This window comes from Zingiber officinale, chromosome 4B (genome assembly GCF_018446385.1).
Source record: "Zingiber officinale cultivar Zhangliang chromosome 4B, Zo_v1.1, whole genome shotgun sequence".
NCBI lineage: Eukaryota > Viridiplantae > Streptophyta > Magnoliopsida > Zingiberales > Zingiberaceae > Zingiber > Zingiber officinale.
This window is the reverse complement of record NC_055993.1, coordinates 1,664,886-1,679,085: the sequence shown is the minus strand read 5'-3', so window position 1 is coordinate 1,679,085 and position 14,200 is coordinate 1,664,886. Positions and strand designations below refer to the sequence as shown.

General features: G+C 36.9%; 1 protein-coding gene across 1 annotated transcript; it reads left to right on the top strand.

The window, feature by feature from the left end:
* Positions 1-6,587: 6,587 nt before the first annotated feature.
* On the top strand, positions 6,588-12,498 carry LOC121974367 (U-box domain-containing protein 45-like). The gene is made up of 6 exons (XM_042525390.1): positions 6,588-6,858; positions 7,164-7,239; positions 7,727-7,912; positions 8,533-8,640; positions 9,999-11,194; positions 11,440-12,498. Exons 2-6 carry the CDS (start codon positions 7,189-7,191, stop codon positions 12,236-12,238), a joined length of 2,340 nt encoding a protein of 779 aa, XP_042381324.1. The 5' UTR covers positions 6,588-6,858; positions 7,164-7,188; the 3' UTR covers positions 12,239-12,498.
* Positions 12,499-14,200: the final 1,702 nt, after the last annotated feature.

Genomic DNA, 14,200 nt, shown 5'->3' with positions numbered 1-14,200 from the left:
TATCTAACCTTAATTACCCTGCCGGGTAGTCTACTCTTGTTTACCCATTTCGGGTAAATTAAGTTCGGAGGTGCCAGCTATTCTGGAGCCTTCCTTTGGATTTTAATTTAATTTGAATTCGAATTATTAATTTGATTTTGAATTTTGAATTTTTAATTTTGAATTTGTAATTTAATTTTTGAATTTTTGAATTTTTGAATTTTAATTTAATTTCGAATTTTGAATTTTAATTTAATTTCGAATTTTGAATTTATAATTTGAATTTTGAATTTTAATTTTGAATTTTAATGGTTTTTCTGTTAACTCCCCCTGGATCATAGCCTCGATATGGCCTATCGAGGGAGTGTATTTGATCCTTCGGGACCCAGTATTGGCCAAGTCCAACTTGATTAATCAAGTTTGACTTGGGGACCCATGCTTGAATTGTGTTTTTATTATTTCTATTAACTAGAGATAGATATGGTTTATATTTTCTGTTGGTTCTAAATCCAAGTCCGGATTTGTTATAAACGGCTCATTGTTTTCCAAGAATTAGGTCCAAATTCTTGGAACCCAAGGTGAACCGTTCCAACGTGTCCTTGAGTTCTTTAATTTGAGTTTTCAAATTAGAATATTCTTCCTCAAGTTGTTGGACTTGAGTCGAACTTCCAATTTAAACTGGCTCAGTTAAAGCACTCAAGTCAGTCGCTTCCTTAAGGGCTGTTACCTCCTTTTGGAGCGACTTAACCTGGACGTTGGATTTAGCCAACTTTTTTACTAAGTAAGGTAATAATTCATGCAAGTTATCTAATTGAAATTCTGCGAGTAGTGAACTTACAGTGGGTTTTGGTCCTTCGGAAACGAATGCGGATTCGTGGCTTCGATCAGACTCAGTCCCGGATTCGCTCTCGGTTTCTGACTCATACTCGGACTCAGTTTCCGCCACGGTTGCTAGTACTGGTAGAGCGAGGAAGCTCGTCGGTTCTTCTTCGTCGGACCTGAATTCATCTGAAGACTCGGACCATATCTTTTTCTCTGTCTTACTTGTACCTGCAACCATCGTAATACCTTCCTCGGCCGAAGTAGTATTATTCTGCTCATCTAATTCAAATAAATCATTTATTAAATTATGCTTACTTACTTGAGCGTCGGAAGTGCCCTCGTGTAGTTCTATCAACTTTTGCCACAACTCTTTTGCACTTGCGAAGGGGTCGATGCGGTTCAGTTCTTCATTGGTTAGGCCACATTGTAGCATGCAGGTTGCTTTGGCATCGGCTTCAACTTTTTTCATTGTGCTAGAATCCCAGTTGATGCATGAGATAAGTTCTCCGGTGTCGATACGTGGAAGTTCGAGTCCGGTCTGGATGATGATCCACATCTCGACTTGCGTCTTGAGGTGGTATTCCATCCGGTTCTTCCAGTATCCAAAGTCCTCACCAGAAAAGAGCGGTGGTCGGACGGTGCAGAATCCTTCTTGGAATGACATTTTAAAAGAACCTTGCACACAAAAAATAGCAAAAAAAATGTACCAGGACTTGATCCTGGATTAGCAGTGTGGTATGGAAGGATAGAAATAGAAGTTCACCAGTTTCGAGAAAAAATAATAAAATAATAATAAAATATTATTAAAAAATATTATTTCAAATTTTGCCAAATTCAATATTTTATCAATACTAATAAACCGTGAAAGGATGAAAATGAATTTTTCGAAAATAATTTTGGAGGGAAAAAACGAAAGGCGTAAGGTTTTATTTTTACCCTATAAAGACGAAAAAGCCACAAAAAAAATGCTTGAATGGTGGTTGCACCAGTTCAAAGCGACCCCACTCTGATACCAATTGTTGGATCGAGACCGCGCTAGAGGGGGGGGGGGTGAATAGCGCTCGTGGCTATTTCGTTTTTCAAATCGGAAGATTATCGGAGTTTAAAACAAGCAGCGGAATAAAGAACAAACACACAGAGAGAGACACGAGAGATTTTACTTCGTTCGGAGCCTAAGGCGACTCCTACTCGAAGGCCCGCGATCCTTTATCGCTTTCCGTGGGCAACAACTATAAGCTCGTTAAAAGATTACACTTATGAGTACAAAAAGCTATAAGTATAATACCGACAACAAGAAATGCTAAATTTGAAGCTTCGAGTCGTCGGGCACTTGTAGCAGCACTTCAGAACGTCTTTTGGAGCAGCACGTTGATGAGAGATCACTTGGTATTCGTTGTTCTGAAGTGCTGGTCGAAACCCCCTTATAAAGGGTGTTCAAGGCGCCTGGAAGGCTGTTCAAGGCGCCTCCATGCTGCCTGGTCTTCCGCGTGGATCAAATCTGATCTGGTCGAACTTCATCCATTCAAGGCGCCTTAAACCTCACTCAAGGCGCCTTCCAAGGCGCCTCCAATGGTGCTCATCCTTTGCACCCGAGGCGCCTCCAAGCTCCATGGAGGCGCCTCAGACACTGTTCATCCGAGGGAAAATTACCTTATTTTGTACCTACAAGACTTGTTAGTCCCAAACAATATCCTGCAACACAAAGTTAGCACAAAATAACAGTATGAATAATAAAAGAATGTTTATGACAGTCTCCGGACTGTCCGGGTCTGACTTCGGATTTCCATCCGGAAACCCTAGGTCGACCCGACGCCTACTGTTCCCTCTACGGGGAACGCGTCCTCACCTACTCCACTCAGGAGATTTACCTGTTGCCAGTCGATCCTCCAGATCGACTGGACTTTTGCTCAGCACTCGATGCTTCCGGACTTTCTGCTGGACATCCGCTTCCCCGGCTAGTCCAGTCTTTCACCTGGTTCGCGACACCAGGACTTTCCACCTAGGGTTACCACCCCTAGGACTTTTGCCTTAAGCCATCGACCTGCCAAGACTTTCCGCATAGGGTTACCACCCCCTGTGGCCTAGGGTTACCACCCCCTAGGGTTTTCCCTTTGCCTAACCGCAGCTAGGACTTTCTCCACCTAGGGTTACCACCCCCTAGGGTTTTCACCTGCCTAACCGCAGTTAGGACTTTCCTGAAACACTCATTCAACATGTTAGATGACAGAGAATCTTAACTTTGAATCCCTTTGCCATTATCAAAATTTAGGTTCGATCGTCGGATGCTTCCTGCACCAACAGAAATCCCCTGCCAAGATTTGACCCCTCACCTCTACGACTATTACTCATGCACCCACCAGCTGAGCCAATCCTTGGGACGATGCATACCTTGGTTAAAAAATACAGAACTACCACATCAACATCCTTATGGAGCAGTTCCATAGATATGGGGGAGGTAAATATGGGAACTCAAACTAGTAAATGCATAGATAGAGGTCCATCAAAGGGTGATGAAATCCCCTGCCAAGATTTGACCCTCCTGACCTCTATGATTATTACCCATGCAGCCACTAGCTGAGCCAATCTTGAGGACAATCATACCTTGATTAAAGATCATGCTTGTGTTTATTTCGAAATTCCATATGAACACTCATTTGATTTAATTATTAAATCCTTTGATTGAATTGTTAAATCATAAAATATATTTTAACTTTTTCGTTGTACAAAAGTGTGTAGAAACACAATATACTAACTTTGATGTGTGCCAACAAGAGGCTCCTCAGCTGATTGATCTTAAAACGAGATTCACCTCTCCTATTTCATTCATTTCGATCTTATATATTTATCATATCTTATATGCTATTAAATATTTTTTTATTCCCACTTAGTTTAAATAAACGCATGTCATGCTTAAATCACTCGCGTTGTTGGATCGTCCTTCATAACTCATGTGTACTTCTCAGATTTATCCGATGCCCAATAGAAAATTTGAGTTGGGTCGACCATCTCCCGGTGAATAAAAAATAAAATACTTATATACCTAGGCATTCTATACATGTGATAAATTAATTTTCATATCCATAACTCATAAGTATTTAAAGTGTACAAATATTATGCATTATTTAGGAATAATATTTCAAATATATAAAAATCATATTTATTAATAAAACTTTGATTAAGTTTATAAATAAATTTTAAAAATTATCAAAATAAATAATTAAATTTATAAATATTAGACTGGCTAACCAATTAAATAAAATTTAAAAAGTAAAAAATTCGAAAAAAAAAAATTAAACAAATTACAATCTGCGGCCACGTTCCCAGCCCATTTAGGCCCAATACTCAGTAACCTAGGGAGTTGGGAAAAATACATAAATGGCAATTTACAATTTAGGCTTGAAATTCCTTTAATTTATCTTGATTAAAGTTTTATTTCAAAAAATAAAAAATAAAAAATAAAATTGATTGAAAGATAGATGGGCATTCATATAGAAAATGGAGAGATGGATGAATTGCAAGGGGAACATGATCATATGGATCACATGGTGATGGAGCTCAAAGCCATTAATGAATTCCTCAAACACTAAAATTAAAAGAACCTCAAATTGATTGGCCTCTATCTCACTCTCTCCCTCTCTCTCACACACATGTCATGAATCTTTAATTACTTCTTGGTCTATAGCTACTCACATGGAACATGAATAAGTTGGTGTGCTATAATGTGATATCTAAGCACTTATTCTATTTTCCGAAATCTCATAAAGTGATTTTCATGTTTATTGCTAAGCTCTCCAACTTCGCGCCTTCAACCACATTCGGTTCCAATGCTTGAAGGAATGCACGAGAAAGATCATGCCTATTGCCTCCTACTCTAACTTGGTCATCATGTGGCTCGAGCGACCTATTGGGATATAAAATAAACTTGTGTTTGGTCTAACTATTATATGCAAAAGAACAAGTGCACAATGGAGGCACTTGTTGTTTATAACATAAATTTGTGTTTGTTTTTTTTTTTTTAAAAAAAAAACACCTACAAATATAAATATTGAATCTATTGATTTCCTTCCATTTGCCTAACATGTACCACCATTATATGAAATCTTTTGGCACTCACATGAACCTCAATAATTAAAACAAAATTAATATGTTTTTATATATCAACCATTAAAACAACTGTGGTGGCACATTTGGTGCCATACTTACTTAGAACAATGACCCGATTTGGCACCAAATGTTGCCTAATCCCTAATTCTTCCATGTGACATATCTAAATAATTACAAACCTTTTTTAATTAAACCATAAATTTAATTGCATGAATCTCACACTTCATGTGATGGGTGCTACTTTTCCCTCCAAAAGCAAAATGCCAAAAACACTTTGTGAAGGAAACCACTTCATTCCTCATGAGTAGGCCAAATAAATTCAAAAAACAATATAAATATATAATTTTCATATTTAAGAAATTCATATCCCCAATCTCAAATTCATTTCTTATATAATTGAATCAAGTATAAGCTAAGTTAGGATAGATAAGAGCTTACTAACCATAATTTATTATCTTTCTTCAAAAGAGCAAATAACTATGCTTTACTTAATTCTTTAGGAAAATTAACTAAAAAGGGAAAGGAAATCAAGCTCAAGTTCCATTATTATTATATTTTCTCTCAAATACATGATGTTTCAAAATTATTTGTTGGCATCTTGCTTTCGAGAATTGACATAACATCTTCCCTAATATGGTATTAAATCACCAAAGAATAAAAAATAATATTTATCTTAATGGGTCAACTTAATTAATTATGAATGTTGTTTAACCTAACTAATCTCCCACAGCCACAAACAAAGGCCGCCTTTATGGAGGACACATGTACTTGTTCAGATCTCGGACCCACCTCCGAGATGAACGGCCGAGATTCAGCGTCCAAGTATTAACGGTAAACAAAATCCGATCACTCAAACACAAACCCGCCTCGGAATTGGTTGAGTTTCCCAGGCCGACTTTGGTTCGGGAATCACGATGCGGGTAACCTTGTAAGTACGGAAAATTACGTAAGAGAAGCAGATTCGTTTTTTGCACCGCCAGCCGTCCGATCGAAGCCGTACTCGTCCAGCGAAATCCGCGCGTCGATGGCGACGAAAGGGAACGATCCCCGCCAAAACAGGCGACGAGGTAGATGCCACGTGGCAGATAGAGCAATTTGAAGGAACCGATGGCAGCCGACAGCGTAATCTCCGGGTCTTCGTACCCAGTGATTAGAAATTGAGTTTCCAATTTTACCCATATGTTTTTGGTAAATATACGTAATACCATATTAAATCACCTGTTATTATAATAACCTCAAGTGGCATTTTCGTGCCGAGAAAACGACGAGCAGGTCGGCAAGTTCAGTAGTGGGAGACATAAGGCGGTAATAAATGATTAAATCCAACCGACAATTGCAAATTGTGCTTTGAAATTGGCTCATCCATGCGATCCTGACCGTTAGTTTCCCAGGTCCCCACATCAATCATTGATATACGGTGCTAGTCGACGGTCAGGATGAATCAAAACAAGACACGTCCTATTTCGACTCACCCAACACGTGGTCTACGTGCAGACCAAGGAGGCCCATCTTTTCACCTAATGGAAGTGCCGGTAAGACTAAGGTAGAGTAAGTCGACGTCAGAAAAGAATTGTAGTGTTGTGGTGAAGAGATCTGATGGGAATTTAATTTAGTTAAGTGATTAATAATTGTTTAATCAATAAATATATTCTATTAGCAGTGTTAATCAATGGCGATAAGTTTATCAGCTATATATTAGAGAGAGAGAGAGAAGCGAGAGAGAATGGTTGATGGAATCTCTCTCGCTTTGTGCTCACTCTTCTCTGCATCGCTCGATTCTCCCTCCTCCTCGCAAAGGGCGTTTGTTTTTTGTTTTGTTTTGTACGTTCCTCGAAACCCTTTCCCTAACGAGGGAGGTGGAGGAGATGAGATCCCGATCATGTCATTCAATGCGTGAGATTCAGCGGAATCGACTGTTCCGGTGCTGATGATTGGGACATTCTGATTTTGTTGGTAGGTCTTGGATTGACTAGCCGAAAATTTTTCTTTATGAGATTTCGAGCTTGGTGTTCTTTCTTTCGAGGATTTCTCTGGTTCTGGAGGATGGGAGGACCTGCACCCTCCTGTCCGTGTTTCTCATACTTAAAAAAATATCTTTTTGATTTTGGATCTGAGATGATGCCTTTTGTATTTGCAGTTGTGCTATTTCTTAACCCAAAAAAATTTTGGAAGCTGGTTTTCGAGGGATTAGGATTTTAGTTTGGGTGAGGGGTTTAATTTTGTTGTTCTTATCGTTGCTTTCGGTTTCCTCAACGCAGTTGATTCATCTCTTCGCTGAGAGTGATGGATTCGGCTGAAGTGGAAGGGCGTATATTCATTGCCGGTGATCCAAAGGTATTACTGTTAATCTGTTCCAACGGAAATGAGATTCCAAAGAGCACGGGCTTAAAAAAAAAGGGAATAATATCGTCAATACTAGTCTCTCTTGACTGGTTTAGCTCAGCTATATATATATATATATATATATATATAAAATTGTTTTTCTCCATTGCAAGATCACCCCGAATAAAGGTTTTGAAAAGCCTGCCTTAGCAATACAGCCATTGCTATTTGTTGTGTCCATAGCTTCATTAAAGGAAGTGTTATGTTCTGGCAGCCATCTATGTCGGCTAGTTATGCAATGTTAACGTTTCTACCTAAAATAGTTAATAACTCTTGTAAAGAATATTGTGATGAAATTGAAAGAGAGCGTCACAAAGTGTCGTATTTATTTATGTGGTTAGATTTTAATATCTCAAAAGGAATGATCAGCTTTGAGAAAATGTTTTAATGTTTAGTACTATTGGAAAATGAAACTAAATCTATTTATTTGTATGAACAGGTACACGGGGGAATGTTTAGGCTGCTTCATGCATTTGTTAGCAGGGTAATGGAGATCTTTCCATTTATAGAAGCTGCAAGACCCAGAAGTAAGTCTGGCATACAGGCACTGTGCTCGTTGCATGTTGCTCTTGACAAAGCCAAAAGCCTTCTTCAGCATTGCTCAGACTGTAGTAAGCTTTACCTGGTAATTTTCTTTTCCACAATTGTTCCCCAAACATATTGAATTCAAATCACACACAATGTCACGAACTTAAATTTTTCATTAACTTCCTGCTACTAGCAAAACACAAAGAGAAAATGTTTAGTTTATCTCGGCTTAAATTGATCTGAATATGGTTGCTTAGATATATACTCAAATCAACACTCCTCGAAGAGTTTTTTTTTTCTTTTTTGTAACAAGTGGGTTTACATCTCGGATTCTTTTAATTCACTTATTAATTTAAGTAACAAAAATTAGTTCAATTGCGTACCTATTATAGGTTGCATATTTTGAGCTCTGATGCATACATGCTGCTTATATGTTTAGTTCTAATCAATTACTTTGATCTAATAAAATGAATGTTCTTCTGCAATCTTCTACCTTGTACATGCTCTGTTTATGGTTGCTCAAACTGGGCTTTTTCTGTCTGTCACATAGCTACTTTATATAAAATCAAAACAGAATTGCCATCATGAGCATCTCTCTGGATATGCATTTCCTTCATGAAGTACTAGATTGTGAATGTACATTATATCAGGTTAATAAGCTAGCTTTTGTTTGATGATGTTGTTACTTGTTTTCACACATATGTGTTGAACCCACAGGCAATTACTGGAGAATCGATTCTAGTAAAGTTTGAAAAGGTAAAATGTGCTCTTGGAGAAAGTCTTAGACGAGTTGAAGAAATTGTGCCAGAACCAATTAACTGTCAGGTATGCTCCAGCCATGTTTGCACACTTTATAAATTGCTCTCTCATTGTCAAAATATGAACATCATCATGCCAAACCATGTTAGTCCGAACTATTTCATTCGTTATTATTGTCAAAGTATTCATATATAGCCACATGCATAAGATCTCTTTGGTCATGTTTCCTACAAGGGAAGCAAAGTATCATAAAGAGAAGTGACTGAGGGAAGAGAAATATAGAGGGAGAGATGTAAATCAATCCCTCATCTGTGCTTCTGGGAGGGATCTAAACTCATGGTTGTTTTGCTCATTCTGTTTTCTTAGAGGGGAAAGAAGGAATAATTTTGTGAAATTGATTTTTTTTCTAAAAAAAAAGATAAACAAAAAATATTTTAATTTTGATTTTTTTCTGCATAATATTAGCATCATTTTGCCCAGTCCGGGCTTTCAAAACTGGGAAAAATGTTTCCCTGCTTTTTTCCCTTCCTCCCTCCACATTGTTGAGAAACAACGGAGGAAATTTGGGTCCCACCCTTATCTTTAGTACTCTCCATCTTTCCTTTCCTCATCTCCTGAAGGCTTTGTGACCATATGCTATATGTGAAATGGCTTTTTATGCTGGATCTGCCTTGCTTTCTATTGCAACAATAAAACTAATCTGGCCGAGCGAATTGAAGTTCAACTTGTAGAGAGTCATTTTGAAAACAATATTGAACTTTGGATTTTTATATAGAAGCCTCTGAAATTTGATGTCATCTATACAACTCTTTTCTGAAAAAAAAGAAGTTCTATACAGTTCAGTTTGAGCTGCAGATTCTGAAGAAATAATTCATACTACAGTAGAGAATGTAAACTTTAAAATACTGTCAGTTCAATTATAAAATATTATTCTAAAATAGGTTGGAAAATAATTAGATCACTTCCATCACCTTCTGGATTTTAAGAATTAATGGTTGCGCTATTCTCTTGCCTTCATTCCCTCTATGCTTATTTGGTGTCGTGGTCCTTTATCAATTGCGGGCATTTCTCTTTTCTATTTTTTTGTTGTCGTACATTTTCATTCTCAATCTAAGACATGACAGTTCCGTTGAATATTTGAATTTGAAGTTCACTTGCTAACAAAAAGATTGCATGTCCATGTCTACATGCACATAAAGAAATAAGCAATATTGTTCTACGTTCTGCATTTGATCCTTGTCTATTATCATGTTTTTGATTATTTACCTATCATAGGCCATGGATTATTCTGCTGAGCATTGGAACATATCAATATGAGCCCAACACTTGCAAAATCAGAGAATTATTGAATTCAAGTATTTTGTTTACCGATGGTAATTTTTTTTTTGTCTAAAGGTTGTATTGTTTTCCCCCTCTCATATCAGATCATGGAAATTGTTGGGGAGCTGGAGGAAACTGTATTTGAGCTGGACCAGTCAGAGAAGCAGGCAGGTGATGAAGTCATATCATTGCTTCAGAAAGACAGTAAATTTAAGAGTAATTCAAGCGATAGTGAAGAGCTTGAAATTTTCCACCAAGCTGCTTTAAGGCTAGGGATTACTTCTTCTCGAGCAGCATTGACCGAAAGGAGATCTCTAAAAAAACTTATCGAGAGAGCTCGCGCTCAAGAAGACAAACGGAAGGAATCTATTGTATCTTACTTATATCACCTAATGAGAAAGTATTCAAAGCTTTTCAGAAGTGAGTATGCTGATGATACTGACTCTCAGGGATCGACTCCACGCTCTCCTTCCATACTGGGATTTGAAGAGGTGTCTAGTCCACATCGGAACAGCTACACATTTGATAAGAGCAGTCAGACGTTTGATAGACATCTATCTAAATTACGGTCTTTCAATTTCAAACAAAATGGAAAGTCTGGCAATATACCAATCCCTCCTGAAGAATTCATATGCCCCATTTCGTTGCAGCTCATGTTTGATCCTGTCATTATTTCATCTGGACAGACCTATGAGCGTATCTGCATTGAGAAATGGTTCAATGATGGTCATAGTACCTGTCCGAAAACTCAGCAGCAGCTATCTCATTTGTGTTTAACGCCAAACTATTGTGTCAAAGGCTTGATTGGAAGTTGGTGTGAGCAGAATGGATTTCCCATTCCTAATGCCCCCCCTGGGTCCTTGGATTTTACCTATTGGAGGTTGTCTCTCTCTCAATGTGAAGCTATGGATTCAAGTTCCTTTGTTGGTTCAAATTCTTGTAAATCAAAAAGTATTAGTGTTTCTCCTTATGATGGCAGTAGCATCCCAGAGGAGACCAAGGAGAATGATTCTGAAATTTTAAACAACTATTATCAGGATTGTGGAACAGATGAGTTTGACAAATACCGAAGAATACTAGATGCACTTGGTGAGACTAAAAGTACACAGAAGCAATTTAGAGTGGTGGAGCAGATAAGGTATCTACTGAAGGAAGATGAAGAAGCTAGGATCTTCATGGGTGCTAATGGAGCCGTGGATCCACTCATTCTGTTCCTGAGAACATCCATATACGATGGTGATGAAAAGGCTCAAGAAGCTGCTGCCATGGCCCTTTTCAACCTGGCAGTCAACAGCAATAGGTACTAAAGCCTAAAGCTCATTTGGTTGTTCCTTGATATACTAGTTTGGTATAGTAGTTTTTTTTCCTGCTATTCTAGTTGTGGCTATTTCCGTTTGCCATTAAGTACCAGTATTTTTCTGGATCTTAGTAGCATGTTCATTGCAATCTCAGATTGCACCTTGGTTGTTGGGCATATCCTCATTAATTGTGGTCGCCTATTTTGGTTATTGGTTTCAAGCACTGATACAGCTCCTTTCATATTAGGAACAAGGAAATGCTCATAGCAGCTGGATTGATACCATTGCTAGAACAAATGATCTCAAATTCTGGAATGTGTGATTGTGTAGCAGCTCTCTACCTCAATCTTTCACGTCTCAGCGAAGCCAAGCCCCTCATTTGCTCAAGCAAAGCTGTTCCATTCCTCATTCATCTTTTACAAGATGATGGAAACCATGGGAGCACCTGCAAGTATGATGCGCTGTACACACTATATAATCTTTCCACGCATCCACCCAACATCACTATCCTCGTATCGTCAGGCATCATCACGAGTCTTCATCCACTCCTCGGACTGCCTTCTGCATCTGAAGGCATTATGTGGGCCGAGAAGGCCCTAGCAGTCTTGATAAATTTAGCATCAAGCCAGGCAGGAAGAAGAGAGATTGTTTCGGATCCAGCTATATTTTCAGCTCTTGCTGGAGTCTTGGACTTCGGTGAGCCCGCAGAACAAGAGCAGGCCTTGTCTTGCCTGTTGATTCTGTGCTGCGATGATGAGAAGTGCAGTCAAATGGTCTTGCAAGAAGGGGTGATACCATCCCTTGTTTCAATATCAGTGAATGGAACAGTAAAAGGCAGGGAGAAATCTGAGAAGTTATTGAAGCTCTTCAGAGACCAGCGGCAGCAAGAGCCACCGACCCTGAAGCAGCAACAGCAGCCAATCGACAGCAACGGTGGTCTTCAAGTGACTGTAGAAACCAAGTTCTGTAAATCAAGATCAAAGAAGCTCGGAAGGACACTGAGTTCGATCTGGAAGAAGAAGAATTTCTCCATATATCAATGCTAGAGTCCTTGGTCATCCTCAATCATGTAAATTTCTGTCAGCATTTTCTCTTTCATTTCTTTTCTTTTTCTTTTCAATCAAGGGGAATTGGCATTTTCCCTTTGCCTCCCTGAATAGAAAAGATGTACAGGCCTTATGCTAGTGTGTATCAGTTTTCTCAGCTATCTTCTGCTAGTAGTTCAAAAAAGCTGTAATTTCTACCAGGTGAGAAAATTGATGCTTTTGTTAGGTCCTTTCTCAAGAAATCATGTTTCAAATCACAACCATTTTATGAATACTAATGATTTATACTTTTTGTTTAATCAAGTAAATGTTCTCAGGATCCTCAACTCAGATACTGCCAATGAATCCAAAAGAACAATGGCAGACAACAAGCACATGCCTAGGCAACATGGCTTATATCAATTCATGATATCTTCAGGTAATCCAGACCTTGTTCATTGTATCTAGAATGCTCAAATTGGGTTCCAAGAACTTGGAACCTTATCCAACGAAGTATCAAGGACATGTCCTACAGTATTCCATATCACTGATACAAGATGCATTATTATTATTCAAAATATTATTTGTCAGAGTAGGAAGCAGATAAATCAAGAAGATGTTTAAGAGCAAGCCATGTCACACAGTGCAATCGGATGGCATACAACGGTTCCTCAAGGTGAGCTTTGTGCAGATTTAATGGCTCTCATTTGCTGGATTAAATTTCCCCTATCCAATCTCCAATTGTTCATATCCCAAGAGCCAACTTTTTCCTTGTCCTTTTTTGTTTATTTTTTAAAGAACCTCTTTGTTCTAAGAAACAAATAGTAAGCCAAGAAACGCCTATAGTTTTTAAAATCACTAAAATCCCCCACACTTTTGTTTAATTAATGGACTTGAATTCTTTTGTGCTAAATAGAATTCTTTATTTTTTTATTTTATAAATTTAAAATTTTATTCTAATTGGACTAATTGGAGATTACGAAACTATTTATTTTTATAAAATTATAATTTATGTTAAGATTTTTTTTTTAATTTTTGCGAATGGGACTAGTAAAACAATTTATTTCTTTATGTTTTATAAGGGTAATCATCCTTCCCATAAAAAAACTAGGCTTCTTTTTAATTTTTGGCTAAAAAAATTATAATGACACAGTGGATTGTTTTGCTTGATTCTTTGATATAATTAAAATTTTAAACCTTTGAAATCTAAAGATTTATTTGATAAATTAAAAAGGCAAAGCCAATCTTGAGAATTGAAGATTATAAAGAAAATTCGATATTTTAATAGTACATATGTGAAAATATATTATTATGAATTGGGAATATTGATATTAATAAAAAATGCAATGCATTTATTAAAACAAAGAATTCCTTTGATTTTTTTAAAAAATAAATGGAAATTTAGTTAATCGAGTCAGAAAATTTTATCATATTCAACTTTCATAATTTTAAAAGTACGGATCATAATCTTATTAAACCCCTCATTTCTTAAATTTTTATTTTACCTATTCAAAAATTTATTGTTTTTTTTTACACTGTTCAATTTAAATACGAAGACATATATTAAAAAAAAATTACAAGAATATATTAGTTTTAATTTAAAATAATTTAAAAAATTTTAGATTGTCAATTTTGAAAGGAATTGGTTGATGAATTTATATCATTTAAAAATTTAATATTTTCTGAAGAGAGTTTTAGAAGTTTATTGATGGTGTTAGTTAATAAATATCAGTCTTAAATTTTATAATAATTTATGATAAATTTTATTAACTCTTTATGTGGAATTCATATTTGAAGGTATGGATAAATTCAATAGATTTACAAGGAGTATATTAAGAGTTTTCTAAGTCCATTAATCAATTTTATTTGAAATTGATTGATGGATGTAGAAAACTTAACTTCAAATCAATTTAATATATTTCTACAAGTCTCTTGAATCATTCAAGGTCTCGCCCTTCGAGAGCTATAGTGCTATGGTAAGAC